Source organism: Cupressus sempervirens, chromosome 1 (assembly GCF_028749045.1).
Source record: "Cupressus sempervirens isolate cs-2001-9-10 chromosome 1, ASM2874904v1, whole genome shotgun sequence".
NCBI classification, from domain to species: Eukaryota; Viridiplantae; Streptophyta; class Pinopsida; order Cupressales; family Cupressaceae; genus Cupressus; species Cupressus sempervirens.
In genome coordinates this window covers 889,212,734-889,232,567 of record NC_143118.1, presented here as the reverse complement: position 1 = coordinate 889,232,567, position 19,834 = coordinate 889,212,734, and the positions used below count along the sequence as shown (strand labels likewise).

General features: G+C 31.3%; 1 protein-coding gene across 2 annotated transcripts in view; it reads left to right on the top strand.

Moving 5' to 3' along the window:
* The window catches only part of LOC149580707 (MLO-like protein 1), a 406,166-nt gene extending 392,750 nt beyond the window's left edge, over nt 1-13,416 (top strand). For both annotated transcript variants that reach the window (XM_089814525.1, XM_089814517.1), the window contains exons 11-15: nt 11,671-11,847; nt 11,956-11,991; nt 12,071-12,138; nt 12,890-12,950; nt 13,066-13,416. In XM_089814525.1, the coding sequence (XP_089670651.1) occupies nt 11,671-11,847; nt 11,956-11,991; nt 12,071-12,138; nt 12,890-12,950; nt 13,066-13,269 (546 nt within the window). In that variant the 3' untranslated portion in view covers nt 13,270-13,416. The remainder of the gene's footprint in view (nt 1-11,670; nt 11,848-11,955; nt 11,992-12,070; nt 12,139-12,889; nt 12,951-13,065) is intronic.
* Nucleotides 13,417-19,834: the final 6,418 nt, after the last annotated feature.

Here is a 19,834-nt window from a genome sequence, read left to right as displayed (position 1 = left end):
GGTGGAAATTGAATAAGGGATAATGTCTTCCCAATTATGCCTCATTTTCATACCTGTAGCAAACTCTTTTGGTCTGATTAGTTCCATCAATGCCTTAGGAACTCTAGGTTATTAGGAGATCACAAGGCCCTCATTTTGGAAGCAAAATATCTAGCAAATCTCATGAAACTGACATCTATTCTATCCCATGACATATATGTACTCCAAAGTTGGATAGACAATTTCTCCACATCCTATTCTTTTACCAATTTCTCCACATCATATTCTTTTACCAATTTCATCTCCTTCTCAAAATAGGAAGCTCCCTTCAACAAGCACATATTTATAAGTATAGAATACCACGTAAATGGTTTTTGAACCTTTCCTTTATCAATCCCAATCAAGCCATTGTGAATTTCCTTAGCAAGATAAGAGGCAAAATAAAAAATCACATCCATCCCATACTATAGAATCTGAACCATCATGTAAGGTAACATGCATATAATCTTTGTCATCCTCACCAAAAACTTTATATAGAGACATAAATATAGCTTGGGCACGACGATTGAAATATTTCTTCAATAATGGTTCTAAGGTGGCTAGTAAACCAAAGTTAAAAATGACTAATCTTTACAAAATGTTTTTTCAAGGGCCCACTTCTAAGATATATCCTCTGAGCTTCATATACTTCTTGCAATTTCTAAAAATCAATAGAATAATGAAGGACTGAGGGTGGTTGCGGCATGAAAACCTCACTAATCTCCTATGTTGTGACCTTAAATAAGCTAATTCCAACATGATTTCTTACTAAATGAAGAATAGGTTCATATATTCTTGCAAGTAGGGTTAAGAGGTCTGAATCCATGAAAAATCCTAGGACAACCAGTTTTCCCAAGTCAAAATTCCATAAATTTTTATATCGGGCACCTAGGTTTCTCTAAGAGAACCATTTCTTGAAAAGTTGATGCAGGAGCATCCTAGGTGTAAGGGAAATCTTGCATGAGCCAAAAATATTTCATTTTAGCTATTTGAATAAGGGTTTTCTTAATGTAGAGTTGTTGTCTATAGAGGCTTGCTACTTAGTAAGTCAATTGTACAAGCTTGTAATGTCCTAATTTCAGAGGTGGATATTCATCTTCGATATATCAGCCTACCTGTTGAGGCTCAATGACATATAATGCTTATTCATGGATTTATTATGGATTTTTGGTTTGTAACTTTGGTATAAAAACTTTAGGATCACTGTTAAAGGCCTTAAAGTGCCTAAGTTAGGCTCAAAAACTAGACAAATGGGCACTTGCCCAGATTCAAGCCTGTAGATCAAAAGATGAGGTTTCTGAAGAGTGGTTATAATAGCCAAGCGACAATTTGAGATTTCTGGCCTTCCAAAGTTAGGCTGATCAAAACTTCCAAAATAAATGTCCAAAGTGTATTTGGTCAACTTTATATGTAGTGTTAGGGTATGTTGGCCCTAGGTACTAAGTTTGAGTGTCTAGAACCTTCTTGGGTAGCATAAAATTTCCTATTTAAGAAATGCATGAACATTGTCTAGGATAGCTCTAGGTGATAGTTCACAGGTTTGTCTTGTAGAATACTATAATGAAGGTGCCTATGTGGGTTAGCATATTGTAATCTTGAATTCTATAATTTTGCATTTGCGGTAGTAATAAGAAACCCATTTTTTTTCTTGCAAATTGTTGTTATTTCTTTGTTTCTATTATGTGTTTATGGTATTAAGGGGAGCACCCTTCATCAAAAGTTCCCAGCCACTTTGGTCATCCTAGCATCTCTAATCCAATTACCCTTATCATATAAACCCTTAGCAATTTGTGACCATGGTGAATTGGGGATGAGCTTTTTACCCTTAACAAAATCTTTAGTAGACATGTCTAATTATTCTAAGAAATCATCATAGATACTCCTCTTCTGATAATTTATCTTCTCGATGAATTCTTTTTGGGGTGACATTATTTTTTAGGGTTTACAGAATGTCTCACCCATAGAGGATCAGAACTTTAACTTTTCTTTAAAAGTAAATTCTATAAATTATGGCAAGAAACTTACTAGTTTTGAGTATATACTTGTTGTAGCACCTTCTGAAAAACCCTAGCTCCTTCTCCAATCTCTTCTAGCATTGTTCTTCTCCAAATGAACTCACATTTTATAATTCACCACACTCAAATAAAGCACTTATTCAAATTTTGTGGGAAGAATAAATCCTCATAAAGATCACAAATTTTGAATTAATTTGATGTCAATATCATGGACAAACAGATCTAAAATGAGTTGTAATCAACTTTGAAACTAGGTCATCAATTAAGATATAAATCCATGATCTCAATTATGTCTATATGTGTTGAATCATCCTTCCAGAGATGACAGGGAAATCAAACCAATGATATGTTGACAACTGCAGACCAACTCAACAGTGCAGGCCCCTTTCTAACCATTAAATTCCCCAAGACACATGGCACATTATCTCTTTGTCACAAAATTTAAATAGTGAGCACCCTTTTATAATGATAATGTGACCATCTCAAATCTTCTTTTGATCTGACAGTTGGGAAAAAAATTTAAAATAACTACAATTGAGACCATCTCAGACATGTATCCAAATGTTGTTATGTCACTTTTCTTAAACATCTTGCACCTTCCCAAAATGACAAAGTGATGTCTATGTGATCCAATCACATTGAATGCTCCAAAAGATATATTTGATTCCTCCTATATAGATTTCACACTTGCCCTGTATACAAACACTTGATGATTTATTACAAGCTTGGTTCTTTTAGCATCTGTGTCTATCCCCACTAGAGACATGCATCATTTTTTCACTTTGTCACTTTTCTTAAACATCACTTACCTTCTAAAAATCACGAAGTGACAACCGTTGATCCAAATGATCTAACAATGCCCAAAATAAAAATATTATGCACTACTCCATAGAAAAATAGCTCACACCTGTACACATATTTGAACATGATTTAATAATTTTATCCTTAATGTATTAGCTTAACCATGTGTCATTTGTAGGATACATGTCACTACATTGCTTTGTTGCATTAGATTAAAAAATACGCAATTCTTAAAACTGACAATGTGACAGTTATCAAATCTATCAAGATCTGATAGTCCAAATGTGTCTACTCACATGTTGCTTCAAAAAACATTCTACTTCTTGAGATCCTAACATGTGGTATTCATTGGGATGTAGATGTAGAAAAATTTATTATCTCTCACTTTCAGTCCCACCCTGTAGATACGCATTGTTATGTCTCTTTGTCACAAAAATTAAACTATTTGCATCTTTTTATAACAAAAATGTGACAAGCATCAGATCTTCTAGATTTGACCAAAGAAGACTACACATAGAAGATCTTTTTAGGGACATGTGTTTGTACCTCATATAATCACTTTTTCTAAGTAGGATTCCCCTTGTAGAAGTGACAATACGATAAGTGTGTGATCTATTATTTCTGACGATGGAGGAAGGAGATACATCATGGGTCCACTCAATTATCTAAGAACATTTTTAACAAATAGCATGATGCCATATGGATAAAACATTTGGGTCTGCATAACATCCTTTTATTTATTTTTTAATTTTTTGGTGTGCTAACATGACCCACTTTAATGAGGAAAATGCCCTCGCATGACTCATAAACTAATGCCCTTGGAAAGAATGTATAGCAACTTAATGTAATCACTTAGGAAAAACACACAAAAAAGAAAAAGGCCCCTTCACTATGATAACAAGTCCCTTCCCTTAAGTCGCTAAAAGGTAATTCAAAATTAGAATGATGACAAGGGTTTCATGTCATAGGGTATTTTCACAACACAAGGAATGCTTGAATAAAATAAATACATGACTATTCTACATAAGGAAAGACTATGAGGTAGAAAAATTATATCCCTGAAAAGGGGCTAATAGGGTCTTGGGTGTTGGGAGATTGTTAAAAATTCCTATTCGAAATTATTTTTGGTTATTTTTGGTATTAATATTTTATCGTTGATGTCAACATATATGTCTATCAAACAGTGTTCCTATTGATGAATAGTGCAAAAAGATTTTTGTTGAAGACATAGTTTGTTAAGCTTGAGCCAAAGAACATTCTGGGATGATTTTTGGTGAGTCTACATGCCATGTTTTCCATCAAATGTATTTTTTCTTGATAGGGATAAGTTATAGAATATTTTCTAAAGACTAGTTGATGATAGTATTTACTAAGAACTATTTCAGATAGAGGTTTAGTATACCATTTGGTGAGTTTTGGTGGAGTATAATTTTGGTATGCAATTTATCTTACATAGTGAAGACACAAATTTACATTTATCTATGGATTTTCTTGAAGATTGATGATTGATATATTATTTTCTAATTGGACAATGGAAGGAAATTTATTGCATGGTTGACTCAACAAAGAAACATGTTGATTAGATTATTATGATCAAATATTGGATGATAATGTATTATTAGATAGTGTATTATTCAATATTAATTTATGTAAATTACTTTTTAATTAGCTCGCATATTGAGCCAACCTAATAAGTATTAGATACTTGTATAAAATAGTGAATTTGGCATTGTGTGCAAATGTGTGTGTGTGTAACACAAATGGATGAGAGATAATAGAAAGAATGTGATATAAAGATTGGACTAGTGATAGAGATCAAATTGGATTGAAAAGAGGCATGAGTGGAATATAATATTTTCTTAAAATGAATCATATTAGCATAGTTGATGCTTTCAGTTAGATCATTTCAATGAAGTATTGAATACCTATTTGTAGTGTTCAAATTAGGGTTGTTTCACTTGTTGTAATAGAGAAGTGAGCTCCAATTAAGCACCTGAATGCATGTGTATTCTCCATCAACATTTAACAAGTTTTTATATGTTCTAGTGCATCATCTAGAGGGTTTTATCCTCTTCATGGTTTTTCCCTTAACAAGGTTTCCATGTAAAAAAATATGTTGTTATGTGTTATGGTGTGATTTTCTTTCTATTATATTTAGGCTTATAGATCTAATAAGTGATGGATGGATTAATATTTTAATTTGGTCAATGGATAAATCCCCCAGTTATATGGTGTGCATTTTTATTCCTAACATTTGGATATAGCTCAATTAGTAAAACATTCCTATGGTTGGCATGAGGTCACAAAGTCTAGTCTGTCTCAGTCTATGTGGTACAAGAGGTAAAGTCACACCAACATCATTAGTCACATTAAAATGTTGCATAGTGCACCAGAATTTATGGGAGAGATTCCTAAGTCCTACATTCTAAAATAATGTCTAGGTAATATTAATGATAGTTTTAGAGTAAATTAGATTGAAAAATCCTTTTTAAATAATATTTTGATCAATTGCATCATTTATATTATAGATGTCAAAATCAAATTTCAAGTAATTTTTATAGTAACACCAATTTAAGAGACAAATTCATCCATTATAATTTAAACTATGATAGATAAACAATTATAGCCAAAAAATACTTATCAACATGAATACATAACATAAAAATGAGAGGTAAAAGGACAAACTAGGAAGAGAAAATTTTCAAAGGGTTTGACTAGGGTTTTGTAGTAGATTAGGATTGTGGTGTAGGTAATGTTGTGGGGGTTTCATTAGGGGTTTCATAGTGGATTCAGCTATGGGTGTAGTTCTTGGACTAAAGATAAAAAAGTTCAAATGGGCTAATGAAGTGAAATGATTAATTAGAAATAAAAACATTCTATACATTTTTCATATCCTTGAAGAGACAAAGGAGAATATAGATAATCTAAGGGATATTTTATCAACCTTTAATGACTGTCTTGGTTATTGAAGGCTATCCCAATAAATATAGGAGGTACAATTCCTAGATAAATATGTGAAGGGTTGGAATATTTGGTACTTGAGTGATGTACACTACTGCCACAATGATTTTTCTTCTCCAAAGGGACCTTTAGGAGAATGATGGGGATGGCAGTAAGGAGATACTATATTTCCTTTAAAGATGTTAGTGGAATCTAATGGAAGGTATCCAGTGTAGCTAGAAGGATGCCCACTAGGGTTTCCTTTCTTTTTCTTCTTGATGAATGGCACTCCCCTTACTAATACACATGATAAAATGAAGAATTAAATGAAAAATTGCAAGTGAGAAATTAAAAGAACATGAAAACTTTATTTCTATCATCTTAAATAAAATGAGATTATATTATTTAGAAATATGATATGGTACAGCTACATGGGAATTCACTTTAAAATAATATGCAAGATAGATACACCATATACAAAATTAGAATGACCCTAGAGAACCCTATGACCTTATTTATATAGGAGACTTTTAACTTCCCTAGAAGGTTCTAGAAATTCCAACTCAAAATTTTAAAGGCCAACCATCTAAATATTATCCTTTGCATTTTTTACATTGGAATAGGCCCTAAACATTTTTTTGGAACTCAAGCAATTGTTTGAAGGAATCTTATTTTTTTCTATTCTATGTAGTGCAACTTATTGTGGCCATAACTCTTGATTCAATTGTTTATTATAGCTTCATTAACAAAATGGAAGGGAGTTCTCTATAATAGTATTCTACAAAATGTTGGTCAGGTGAGATTTTACCTCCTCTAAGAGCCTCTAAAGCCTTTTAAAATAAGCTCAAATATTTTTTTACTTTTATGCCAAAAAAAAATTAATATCTTCAAAACCTAGCTAGATCTTGCAATGAAACTTTATTGGTATACCTGATATAGCCAATGTCAATATAGTTGATTGTTATCATAAGAAGGTCTTACAACCTAAAATGTTTGATGTTCATTTTATGTAGATTGGATTTTTTTTTATCAATAAAGGGAGTTATTTTCAGTTGTATTTTATTGTGTTTTTGTTGTGTGACTCTTAGCTAGGGGTGTGGTCGTCTCCTCTGGCGATGCACTAGCCTTGTACTATATCATCTAATCAAGCACATGTACAATAATATTATCTATTCAAAGGATATAAGATGGATACAATTGAGGCTTGAGGTTAATATCTATGAGTAAGTGGATATGAATATAATCAAAACTCAAGTTATTTAATGACTATTAGCATAAATAAATTTTCTTGTGAACTTATCATTCGATAAAAAATAATTGGATTAAAGTGAGTGCAAAGAAAAGGAGTAAAGTGTATGGTATATAATTTTCACTATTGTAAACATAAATAATTGTGTTCTTATCAATTTGGTGAAAAAGAAATCACCTACAAAAGGGTGAGTGGGTAGCTAAATTGTTGTGTGGGCGAGTCATGAGGTGTAGTGTTAGGCTAATGATCTTGGTACTACACATCAATCATGGTTTGAGTCACACTAGATTACCATAAACCCATTTTCCTATGAATGGGATCTCTAACATTAATCATACCCCTCTTCCTAAGGCCCCAATCATTTGGTAAAAACCACAAAGTAGATGGTTGAAGTGTAATTTTGATGGAGCATCTAAAGGAAATCTAGGACCATCAAGTGTAAGTTTCATCCTTAGAAATGATAATGGAAACATTATATCTCTAGGGCGGGGAGGATTTAGAATGGGAAAAAGAATGTTGCAGAAGGAGAAGAATATTTGTTTGCAATCAAAGCTTCCAAAAAACTAGGGTTAACCAAAATTCATGTAGAAGGGGACTTGTTAATTATCATCAATTTCATCATTATAGGCACTTTGAAATCTTTAACATTACATTCTAAATATCATTTAGGAACTGGCCACCCTCGAAGTGTTAGAAAGTAAAGTCCACCAGTATAACTAAGAGGGGGGGTTTGAATTAGTTATGCACTTTAAATAACTTAAATCAACTTTATCATATCTGAAACATATAACCAAAATATATAACAAACACAATATGGTATCCATGTGAAGTAACACAAGATATGTTAACTAGGGAAACCCTTGATAAGAGGGAAAACCCCAATGGGAATGATATCCACAAGATGATGTAATAATATAAAAGTTCCTTGTAAAAGGAAGTAACCTTTTCAGGGCCCAAATAAATACAATTAGTACATATGAGTCCCTATTAAGATACTTCAAATCTCTATCAAAAGATTCCAACCCTATTAGGAGTTGATAAGAAGTCAACTAAACCCATTGTCCAAATTTCTTTAGAACTATTCTCACTAAACAATTAGGGAGAACATATCCAAGAAATTGGACTAACTAAAACAATAACTTATCTTGTCAATACAGTTCCTTTGTAGTTCCAAAAAATCACCATCATCCATCTCTACTCTAACATCAACAAAATTTGCATCCAACTCTGCATACAATCTTATTACATTACATATGACCGCATATGATGATTTACAACCAAAGGAATCTTTTTCCTTTATATTAACACCTAATGACTAATTGAGTCAACCTTAATGCTTCCCCAATGTATAATTAATAATATAGGACCATCACAAGATATTACAATTAAGTTCCACATAATACAATACAAATTACATCAATAACATAACACAACTGACCTCTAATGAATAACCCATATGTTATCCTTCACAAATTGAAAACCAAATTTTTTCATCTCGAATATAGCATTACAAACATGTCTCTAACCAAAATCAAAGCCCACTAAACAAGATTTAACTCCATCATAAGCTACAACATGAACAACAATATATAGTCTCCTATATACTAGCCTGCAACCAATTCTTTGCAAAACTTATGTAACTTGTGCATAACTTCATAAATATTTCTACACACATATATGTAGAATCTATACACATCCAAGAATATAATGCTAACCCCACTTAATGTACTTCTACATCCATGAACTGTGCCAAACAAAATTGTTTCTGCTACTCTACCTAAACTATCTACAAAGTTGATATGTTGACATAAATGACAAACCAAGTCATGAAAGCAACACATAGTCACTCAATCATCTTGCAAAGCATACTAGAAATCTCCCTAAGGAATTCATGCCAACAATATCCACCTTTTGCATTGATGGAAACATATGATGAAAAACATCAAAGTTCCAAAAATACCAAATATATTTCTTCCTCATTTTCTTTACACAATCAACAAAGATACTCTCCCCCATTCATGCTATTCTCCCATGAATGCATATCTCTCCCATATTTGTCCCCAAAGTAACATCAATAACTAAATACAAAAGGTTTTTTTCATGTATGTCTCTTCCCCATTGATATTAATGACAAAGGTACCATTATGCCAATTCTTGAAGTTCAATAATCCATAATAAAATATTAAAAAAATAACCAAGTGTGAAAAGACAATATTAAAATATACTTAAGAGTTCTTAATAACTCTACCCACAAGTGACTACTCCCCAAGTAATACTTTAAAATTTCCCACATAAAACACACAGGCAACATGGAAGTAGATCGAATGTCAATTTAACATGTATGAAGTAGTTATAGAAGATTTCCAAAATGTACATTGGCAAGATGATAATGAACTAATTCCTTGAACCTTAATCAAAAGAGGAATATATTTCAAAATTCATTTATGATTAGGCTAGAAAGCTCTTTGTAGAATGTGTCACATGTGAGAAAAAAAGGTGATGGGACTTGAACTATTGATATCATAACTTGCCAGCCCAATTGCAACCTTTTTCATCTCTTTAATATGATCAAACAAGGCTTGTTATGTCTATCTAAGGTGTTTTGTAGTGACAAATAATGGATTCAATACTTTCCCTGGAATGTACTAACCAACAAATTCCATTCCATGGATTGGTTGGTAAAGTTAGGATAGATAACATGATTGATTTTAAGAACCACCAACTCATACAGTTCATTGAACTTCTATCAAAGGAGGTGTTCTTCCAAGTATAATCAACACAGAAAAAATATGGATGTGTACTCAATGATTACAACTTGGGCCCTATAACTTGGAGAGCCTAAAGATATAGTGTGGTATGTGATGCTTTAGTTGGCTCCACAAGAAGCCTTGCTAGGACTTGAAGAATGTTATCCATTTTAGTCCCAGGATAGGGAGTAAAATTTGTCAAAAAGGAAACATGTATAGAAAAAATTCTAGGTAGGAAACTTACTCCTTTTGTGTGGCACTTTGTAGAAAGTCAAAGATGCAGTCATTCTAAGAAGGCTAGAAGGGGTTGGAAGCCCTATAATTGCTAGTAATAATCAAAATTTATGATAATAACATTAAAACAATAAAATAAAGTTTGGTTTGGTCATAATTTGATGAGGAGAATCTTGTAGAAAGTATGAGAGCACAAGTGGCAACTCCACAAGGACTTCAAGATGTAAAATTTAACATGATTACAATGATAGAAGGGTGAAATAAAGTTTTTTTACCTTGAGGTATAAGATGAAGCCCTTGTTTTCTAGTCATCCCTTAAGTGGGAATTAGATTTGGTTATGGTTGTGATGGTTATTTTAATGTTCTATTATTTTTCCACACTACATGAAAACCTTTGGTTTTTTCCTAGTGTGCAAACCTATACATGCTTGCAACTTAATGGCCTGTGATTTATCCCAAGAAGACACAACATATTATATGGCTCTTTTTTTCGGTAAAAAAGTAGGTTGATTTGTATTATGGATGGAAATTTTTTGTTCTTGTTCAACATAGTCATAGTGCAATGATAGTTAGGACATAATGGGGATTGGTTTGAATAAATCTTTATGACCATTCTGATAATGGAAGATGTGATGCATGTTTGGTGGGTTAATCTTCTCAGGTGGTCAAGGTTATCAATAGGCCCTAAACATGTTTGCCACAATTTTTTTGATTGCTTGTAGAGAATTTTGTTCCTAGTGGTTTCGTCTGCATAAGAGCTAATAGTATGTTGAATCCTAAATGTAGTATCATGATGGATTAGAAGTATTCAGACTTGTTTTTCATGTAGTGGTGGCCCTATGGCCTATTTCTTGCTCTCATTATTTGGTTTACTTCTTATTTTTTCCTTCTCAGCATTTTTTACTTAAGCCTGTAAGGTTGGTTATTTTTGAAAGGGACAACCTTACATGGACTCTCAAGATAGTGACTCCATTGGTGTAGCTAAAATTCCCTTTTGATATACCAATAAAAAAAGTACCCTTCGATGTATTTACCTTATGTACTAAAATCCTTATTTCAATAAATAAAAATATTATTGTAGAGAAAAAAAATCACTTTCAAGGTATCTTACAACTTACCCTCTCAATTTGAAAGAAGAAACTAATCCTAATTGTATATGGGAGGGAGGTTAGAGTTTGTAAGTTTATTGAACAAAAAAGAGTTGTTACTTTTATTTTTATTTAATAATATAAAAATAAGTTTCTTAAAAAAATTATATCATAAATAATTACGCATAACATGGCATATATAATACACAAAAATATAGATCTTGATAAAATGTGGTCTTCGAATAGTGTGGTTGTTTGTTGTGTTTCCATGTGAGACCTATCCAATTTGTCAAACTTATTCTACATTTAAAACATTAAACTTCACAAATACTAAAAATATATTTTATTTAAATATTATTTTTTATGTACTTTACTATTCATTTTTTATATTTTTAATTTACCATGTTAAATTAGAGATATTTTTTCACCATCAAATCTTGAAGATATCATAGATGAACTAATTATATTTATATCAATAATAGAATCCTATCTAACTATTATCCCCTTTCCAAATGTATATTTATAAGTACTTATACATTAAAAAAATAGCTCAACTGACAATTGTTTTCTTTGAATAGCTCTTGTTTGCATTAGGTACAAAACTAGAGTATATAATGATTCAGTTAGCCCAAGAATTCAGACAAAAGCACACTGTATGGACAACTGATGAAATAGAACTTCGTCCTTCAAATGAGCACTTTTGGTTCAAATGGCCTGAACTACTACTTTATTTAATTCAATTCATTTTGTTTCAGGTAAAGTACTAACCCTTACACACCACAATAGTTATAGTTCCTCATTATTATTTTACTCTTTATGAATGTGCATAAATAGAAATAACTATGTTTATCGTTGTTTCACAGAATGCATTTGAAATAGCATTTTTCTTCTGGGTTTGGGTAAGAATCCAAAACAAAATAAATTAATTTTATATAATTTCAAGTTTACAATTTTTAATGTAAAGGATTCTTCTTGCAGATAACTTTTGGTTTTCGATCTTGCATAATGGGAAAAGTTCATTACATTATTCCTAGACTTGTAATCGGGTATGTTTCACTCAATTCCTTAAAGTGTATTATCAATTTGTTTACAATTCATGATTAGATCATTTAAAAAAAATTATTCATCACTATTATAGTTGAAAGTTATATCCACCATAGTCAAATTATAATCTTTTAACGTTACACTTTTTTCCAAAAATAACATCGTTCTATATACATTCAATAAGATAGCATCATAATGAAATCAATGAAATGGATTCTTCTCCTTAGGATCTTGTGATTCCAAGACTTGTTGAAGTTGGTGTTTGTATTTCTATTGACAGTCATAAACCATTTAAATTGTGAACGGTGTGTATCCTTTACATGTACAGAACCCCTCTTAGTCAAGGTCCTAGATTTATATCAAAACAAAAGAGTTATCATTTTTCTTCTTCTTAATTTTGGGTCTATAATCTCAAGACAAAATTAAATGCATTTTAAGTGCATTTTATTGAAAAACAAATTAAATTTGGTTTTTTATAATATCTTCTTATTGAATTTTTTTCATGTCAGGAGTTGAATTTGAACATCCCATTTCTTATTGGGTTGCCTACCACTAAAGTAATAATATTTTGGATGATTAGTCCATTTTTAATTTGAATGAGACTCATTTTCTAACACCTACACCACAAAAAGGTTTTAGGATCATATGTTATCTCAAAAAATTGTCAACTTATTGAAAAATATTTTTTTACTTTTCATATCTTTCTTATCATGGTTTCATCATAAAATTAATTGTCTAAATGTGTTTTTTCAGGTTGATTGTCCAAGTTCTATGTAGCTATAGTACCTTACCACTTTATGCCCTTGTTTCTCAGGTGATAAGCAATCAGCTTTGAATTTTTATTATTGTAATATTAGAATTTATGTTGCTAATGTCAAGTTCCTACCTAAATATAGAGGGTTTCACACCACTTTTTTCATTGAACTCAGATGGTAAGCCACCACAAAAAGACATTATTTAGTGAGAGAATTAGAGAAGGTATTATGGAATGGTACAAGAGAAGCCAAAAGAGGATCAAGAGAAGGAATAGACTCGGTAATGCAGACAAAGAGATAAGAAAATGTGAATTTAGTAATCCAACAAGAGATGTAGAGATGGGAGAGATTAATACCACATCTCAAATGTTACAATAATTTGGTGTTGAAATAACTGAATACATAAGAAAAAAAAAATGTACTCATTTATCATAACGATATGTTTGAAAAGAGTATGTCAATGACATTATTATGTTTATATTTGATTAGTTGGGTAAAATAATTAATATCAAATAGTTTTTTCAAGCTTTGTGAGCATTTATTTGTGAAGAAGGGCTTTGAGCTATATAATAACATTGTCTATTTTAGAATCAATTATTTTGATAGAATTCAAAATTGGATGATGAAAAAATATTGTATGTAACATGGTATCTTAAAGGAAGAAAATTTGAACCCAAATCATTGTAATATATTTTAAATTGTTATTTTAATGTATTATATTAATAATAAAAAGTAAATGGACATGTTTTAAATTTATTATGTTGTCGACATGTCTTTGATTTTTATTAAGTATTTTTATCTTGATTAATGCAAAGATTAAATAAGATCATTTGTTAAAAAATAAAGAATATAATTTTAGAAGGTTCAAATCTTTAAATTTTTTTATTTTATTTTTTAAGATCACTTACAAGCTAAGACCATAAGTAATATAATTCTTATTTCTAGTTTGAGATACAATTTTAATAAATTACAAATGAATTATGTTTATAATTTATATAAAAGACATGGTCAAAGAAATGCTTTCTATAATATAGTAAAAAATATAGCTTAAAAGAGACGCAAAGCCAACTACCAAGATTGAATTTTTAAGGAAATAATGTTCATATTGACTCATGTGACAAGGCATTATGTCATCATTATATAGAAAGCCACAAAAAGCCCTACCAAATAATGGATTAATCTGGACCACTATTAATATCTGAAGGCATATTTTGCACAAAACCAATATTTTCCATAAATAAACCTTCAAGTGATAAAATTCAACCAACTTACACCATACAAACTAACTGAAAAGATAACAAGTTAATAAGCTAACAGTTTCTCATTTTCAATAATATGAGAAAGATTAGAAAAAATAACTATATCCAAAGGAGATACCAAAGTATCAACATTAATCTCCTTAACACCCATATTTTCCAAACAATTTGCTAGTAAGTACCCCTTTGTATATATCTTTAATGTAATACTCAGGGAGAGGGTAGAGAAAAGACCAAACTTGATGCATGATGTGTTGAATAAACCAAATTGATACCTTTTTATTTATGCAGACATTAACAATAATTTTTAAATTGCCTTCAAAGTGTTTCAACTATGGAAAGATTGGACATCTCTCTATTAATTATCCTAAGAAAGAAAATAAGTACAAGGATAACAAGAAGATGTGTTATATTGTAGAAGAAGGTGTTATTGATGATGAATCTAATGGAAAAAAAGAAGATGTTGTAGTAAAGGAAGACCCTGTAGAAAATAATGAGAGGGCTTTGATATTCAAAATGAAATTTAATGATGAGTGGATAATCAAAAATTGTTAATCATATCACATAATTGATGATAAGAGAAAAATAATTGAAATGAAATAGTATTTTGGAGGAGCAGAAAATTTTGGTAATGTCAGTCCCTGTATAGTAAAAGATAAAGGTGCAATTATTATGAATGAGAATACATAGTGTGAAAATGTATGCTAAAGTATAACATATTAAATGTGGCTAAACTAAACAACAAAGGTTAAAAATTGGAGTTCAAGAAAGTATGGTCCAAAATCATTGGAAAATTAGGAGATGTGATCAGTACTAGTGAACAAACAAGAGACAACTTATGCTACTATCAGTAGTTGTTTGATTGCTAAGGTTGAAGATTGTTCGTGGTGGTGTAAAAGGTTATGTCATGTGAAATTTGGTGATTTTTTCAAAGTAAGAAAAATGAAAGTAGTAAGAGGATTACCTAATCTAGAAAAACTAGACAATATTATGTGCAAAGTTTGTCAGCCTAGAAAATTAACCAATTCTAATTTTATCAATAAAAGTTACACTTCTAAAGGAATAATATATATGGTTCATATACATCTATGTGGTCCAATAGGAACTCACAGTTATCGTAGAAACAAGTATTTTATGTTATTTGTTAATTATCACTCTAGAATGATGTGGGTTATCTTTCTAAACTCCAAATTAGGTGCACTATGTATGTTCAGAATCTTTGAATCCAAAGTTAAAAGAGAGACAGATAAGAAGCTAAAATACTTGAGGTCATATAGAGGTGAACTCACTTCACATGAATTTACTATATATTGTGAGGAACATGGAATCAGGAGACATATGTCATCCCCCAGGACACCACATCAAAATTTATTTGTTGAATGATGAAATAGGTCAATCATTGATAATGCAAGAAAATTGGTGTCATAGAAAGGTGTAGCTAAAACCTTTTAGATAAAAGTAGTGAGAACTATAGTCTACATAGTAAATTATGTAAAAGGTACTAATAAAACATACTATGAGTTATGATATGGAAGGTCATCCAGTGTGAGTTTTTTAAAAGTATTAGTAGATTTTACATCAAAACTAATGACTACTTAGGAAAGTTTGATTGAAGGGGAGATGAAGGAATATTTCTAGGTTATTTCACTAAGAATAAAGCCTACAAGTGCTTTAATAGAAGAACAAAAATGATGGTAGAAAGTACTAATGTGAGGATTGATGAGTACCCTAAAAAAATGATGATCTAGTAACAAAGAACCAAAATACTACTGGAGATTTGTCTGCATACATCCTATTGAACAAAATGACAAGAGACAATCAATGGTAGAACAAGAAAAAATTTAGGAACCAGTTGAAGCAGTTGAGAAACCTCAAAGAAAATAACATGTGTTACTAAGGTATGTGAACCTTAATCATTCTCTAGATCAAATAATAGGTGATACAAATGTTGGTGTTTTAACTAGAAGAAAAGAAAGGGAAATTGCATGTTTTTTTGTCTCAGCTTGAACCAAAAATAATGAAATTTTTTTTTAAGAAAGAGGTCTGGGTAAAGGTCATGAAAGAAAAATTGGAATGGATAGAAAATAACCAAACATGGATTCTAGCACCCAAGACCAGTTGAAAATAATATAATTGAAACAAAATGGGTTTCCAAAAATAAGATGGATAAAATAGGTTAAGTGGTTAGAAACAAAGAAAAACTAGTTTATAAAGGGTATACACAAGAGGATGGAATAGCTATGGAGAAACATTTGCACCTATAGATAGACTTGGAAGAATCAAGATATTACTTGCATTTTATTCTCACAAAAGATTCAAGGTCTATTAGATGGATGTCAAGTCAACATTCCTAAATGGTATATTAGAAGAAGAGGTTTATATTGAACAACTTGGAGAATTTGAAAACTTGGAAGGAAAGAACATGGTATGTAGATTATAAAAGGCCCTGTAATGATTGAAACAATATCCCAAGGCATAGTATAAATGTTGCATTCGCATACAATCAAATTTGAATTCATAAGGACAAGTGATAATAATAATGTATGCCTGAAGGCAAAAGGTGAAGACAAGTTGCTAATTACAAAATTATTTGTTGATGATATTATCTTTAGAGGAAATGATGTGATGAGTATTGCATTCTTGGAAGAAATGAAGAAGGAAATTGAAATGTCTATGATCAGTGAGATCAAATTATTCATAGGATTTCATATTTACCAATTCAAAGATGAGATACGCATCATTGATACCAAGTACATCAAGGAAATATTCAACACATTTGGTTTGGAAGATTCAAAACTAGTGTCGATTCTCATAATCACAAGATGAAAGCTATGAAAGGAAAATGAGAAAAAGACAATAGATGAGACATTGTATAGATATATAATCTGTAAGCCATAATATGTGGTGTATGGTAGATCAAACATAGTATAGGAAGCTCAATTATTAGCAATTATTTTCTCTAATTTGGAGGAATAACATATGATTCTAGTCAAAAGATTCTTCAAATATCTCAAGGGAACTGAAGAATATAGATTGTGGTATGGACAAAAAGGAGGTTTAAGATTAAGTACATTTATTGATGTTGATTGGGAAAGCAATCTGGTTGACTAGAAGAGCACAAGTGGTGGTGCATTCTTCTTAGGATAAATAATTGTTTCATGGAAAAGTAAGAAACAAAATTGTGTATCTTAGCCTACCACTAAATCAAAATATGTTGATACTATGATAAGTTTCGCATAGGTAATCTAGATTTAAAGAATATTCTAGAAGTAATACATGAAAAGGTTGATAAATCGGTGCTTATCTATAGTGATAACACAAGTGAAATTATTTTTTTAAGAATCCAATGATGCATTCTAAGACCAAGCATATAGCTATCATAAATCACTATCTTAGAGAGAAGGTAAAAATGAAGGAAGTGAGGCTGGAATATGTACAGACCAGGGAATATGTAACAAATCTATTCAAAAACCACTACCAAAGCATATGTTTGAGTACCTCAGGAGAAGATTAGGGGAAATTCCCTCACCTAAGCCAAACTAAAAAAAGATGCAGGTTGTATTAATTCAATTGAGATCACTTGAATATCTTGAATACTTGAGTCGATATGAGGATGCTACTCCTTAGGGGGAGAAGTTACACAATGAAGAGGTGTGCATAGAAGGAATGTTACTACAACTGATATGGATACCTAAACTAATATTGATGATGAACAAGATTAGTTAATCGAGCACTAAAAGAAATGAATATAATTAGTTGTTATTTTGTCATTGATGTCAAGCCTATTAGACTGAACGATATTAGTAAGTTAATAAGTTGGATACTAATTTATCTAAGTTTCCAATTCATTTGAAGGATATAGTTTTGAGAAAATAAAAGGTTGGTAAAAGTAAGAAGGTGAAATGGTGAAGTCATGTGAAGTGTATGAGCTTATATGGGAAATTGATAAATAAGTCTTTAACAAGGTAATATTAGTTTGATTATTTTACATGACTTGATGAAGAGTTAAAGTGATGCACATGTTAATTACATTGGTTGGTAACAAAGGAAAGAAATTTGTGAAGTGAAATGACAAGAAATTATTGTGTTCTACCAAGCTAGAATTGTTATTCAATAAGATAAGGTAATGTTTAGTGAAAGTGCACCAAGCATGTGTTAAGTAAACCAAAGATGTGCTAATTTTACCACGTACATAAACATCACCAAGCAAAAACATTGCAACTGAGTGAATGTGTTGGCTAGGTAGTTATGGTCGTTTAGTATAAGGAAGAACACATGTCAAAAAAGTTGAACAATTTTATTTAAATAAATTGTGGGATGACATCGAGTGAGAATGTGGAGTGGTCTAAAAGATTCTAAGAAAGGAAATAAGTAGTTAGTGAAATATACGAATGAAATTGGTTAGGTAAGATCAGATGAAAGAGATTTAAGGAATAGTTTGTGATCCAAGAAAAGTTCAAGTTCCAAGGTGAATTATAGCTATTATGATGCATAAAACATTTTTCCAAGAGCTAGATACATTGTATGTAAGATGAGACGTGATCAAAAAAATAAGAAGAATTTAGGGAAATACTAATGAAGGAGATCAAGTGGGAAAATAACATCTATATAAAGGATGAGGAAGAGTATTTTTTCTACTAATGGTTATTGTTAACTAAATGAAGAAAAAAGAGTAATCGAGTAGTCTAGAGGCTAGTAGAGTGTGAATGAAAGACTTGATATGAGGTGTGTGTGTGTGTGTGTGTGTGTGTGTGTGTGTGTGTGTGTGTGTGTGTGTGTGTGTGTGTGTGTGTGTGTGTGTGTGTGTGTGTGTGTGTGTGTGTGTGTGTGTGTGTGTGTGTGTGTATTTTGATTAGATAAGTAAAGAAGAGTATTAAGAAGCAACAATTTCTAAATAGGAAAAGGTAGATGTTATTTCTACAAATCATTTTTTTGTTACTTTCTAACTATTGTAATAGAAAATCTCTTAACTGGATGGATTTCACAATCCTGTTGTTTACTGTATAGGGTAAATAGATTAATGCATACAACCAATAGACAAGAATAGCAATACTCCTTTTATTGTTTGCATACGAAAAAATACATTACATTATGTTTATGATGATAATTATAATGATCCTATAGGGTGTATATATACTTCCCTAAGAACCTTCCTAAAGGGCCGTCAACTACGTAACAAGAACCTTCTCGAAGGGCCTATCGGCTACATAGTATTTACCGACGACATACATCCTATCAGCTACACAATATTTATTGATGACATCATCCCCCCAAAAATAAAAGTCATATCTAGATGACAACACAACCAAACTCAAAATAACTAATTACAAAACAACATAAACATCATGAACTAGAAGATTGTGCCTTTGGCTGTGTAGACTGGCTGCATCATAGCTGATAAGCCTATTCTGTCTGGACCTTTAAATTAGCTCTGATCTATGAGTTCTCCTCTACTACCTCCTTTAGCATCAATGTGACCTCATGGCATTTAGCTTCTTTCTGATCATGAGATTTCTTTGTTATTTCCTTCTCCTATAATGCTATTGCAAGTTGCTAATTGGCCTCCTGCTTCCCTCGTCTAATTGTCTCAAGTTGTGGTAATAGTATTGTCTGCTCTATTTCCCATGCCAACTATTGGGTGGCAAGTTGGTTAGCCATCTCCTCCAAAGCCTTCTATGTGGCCTCTT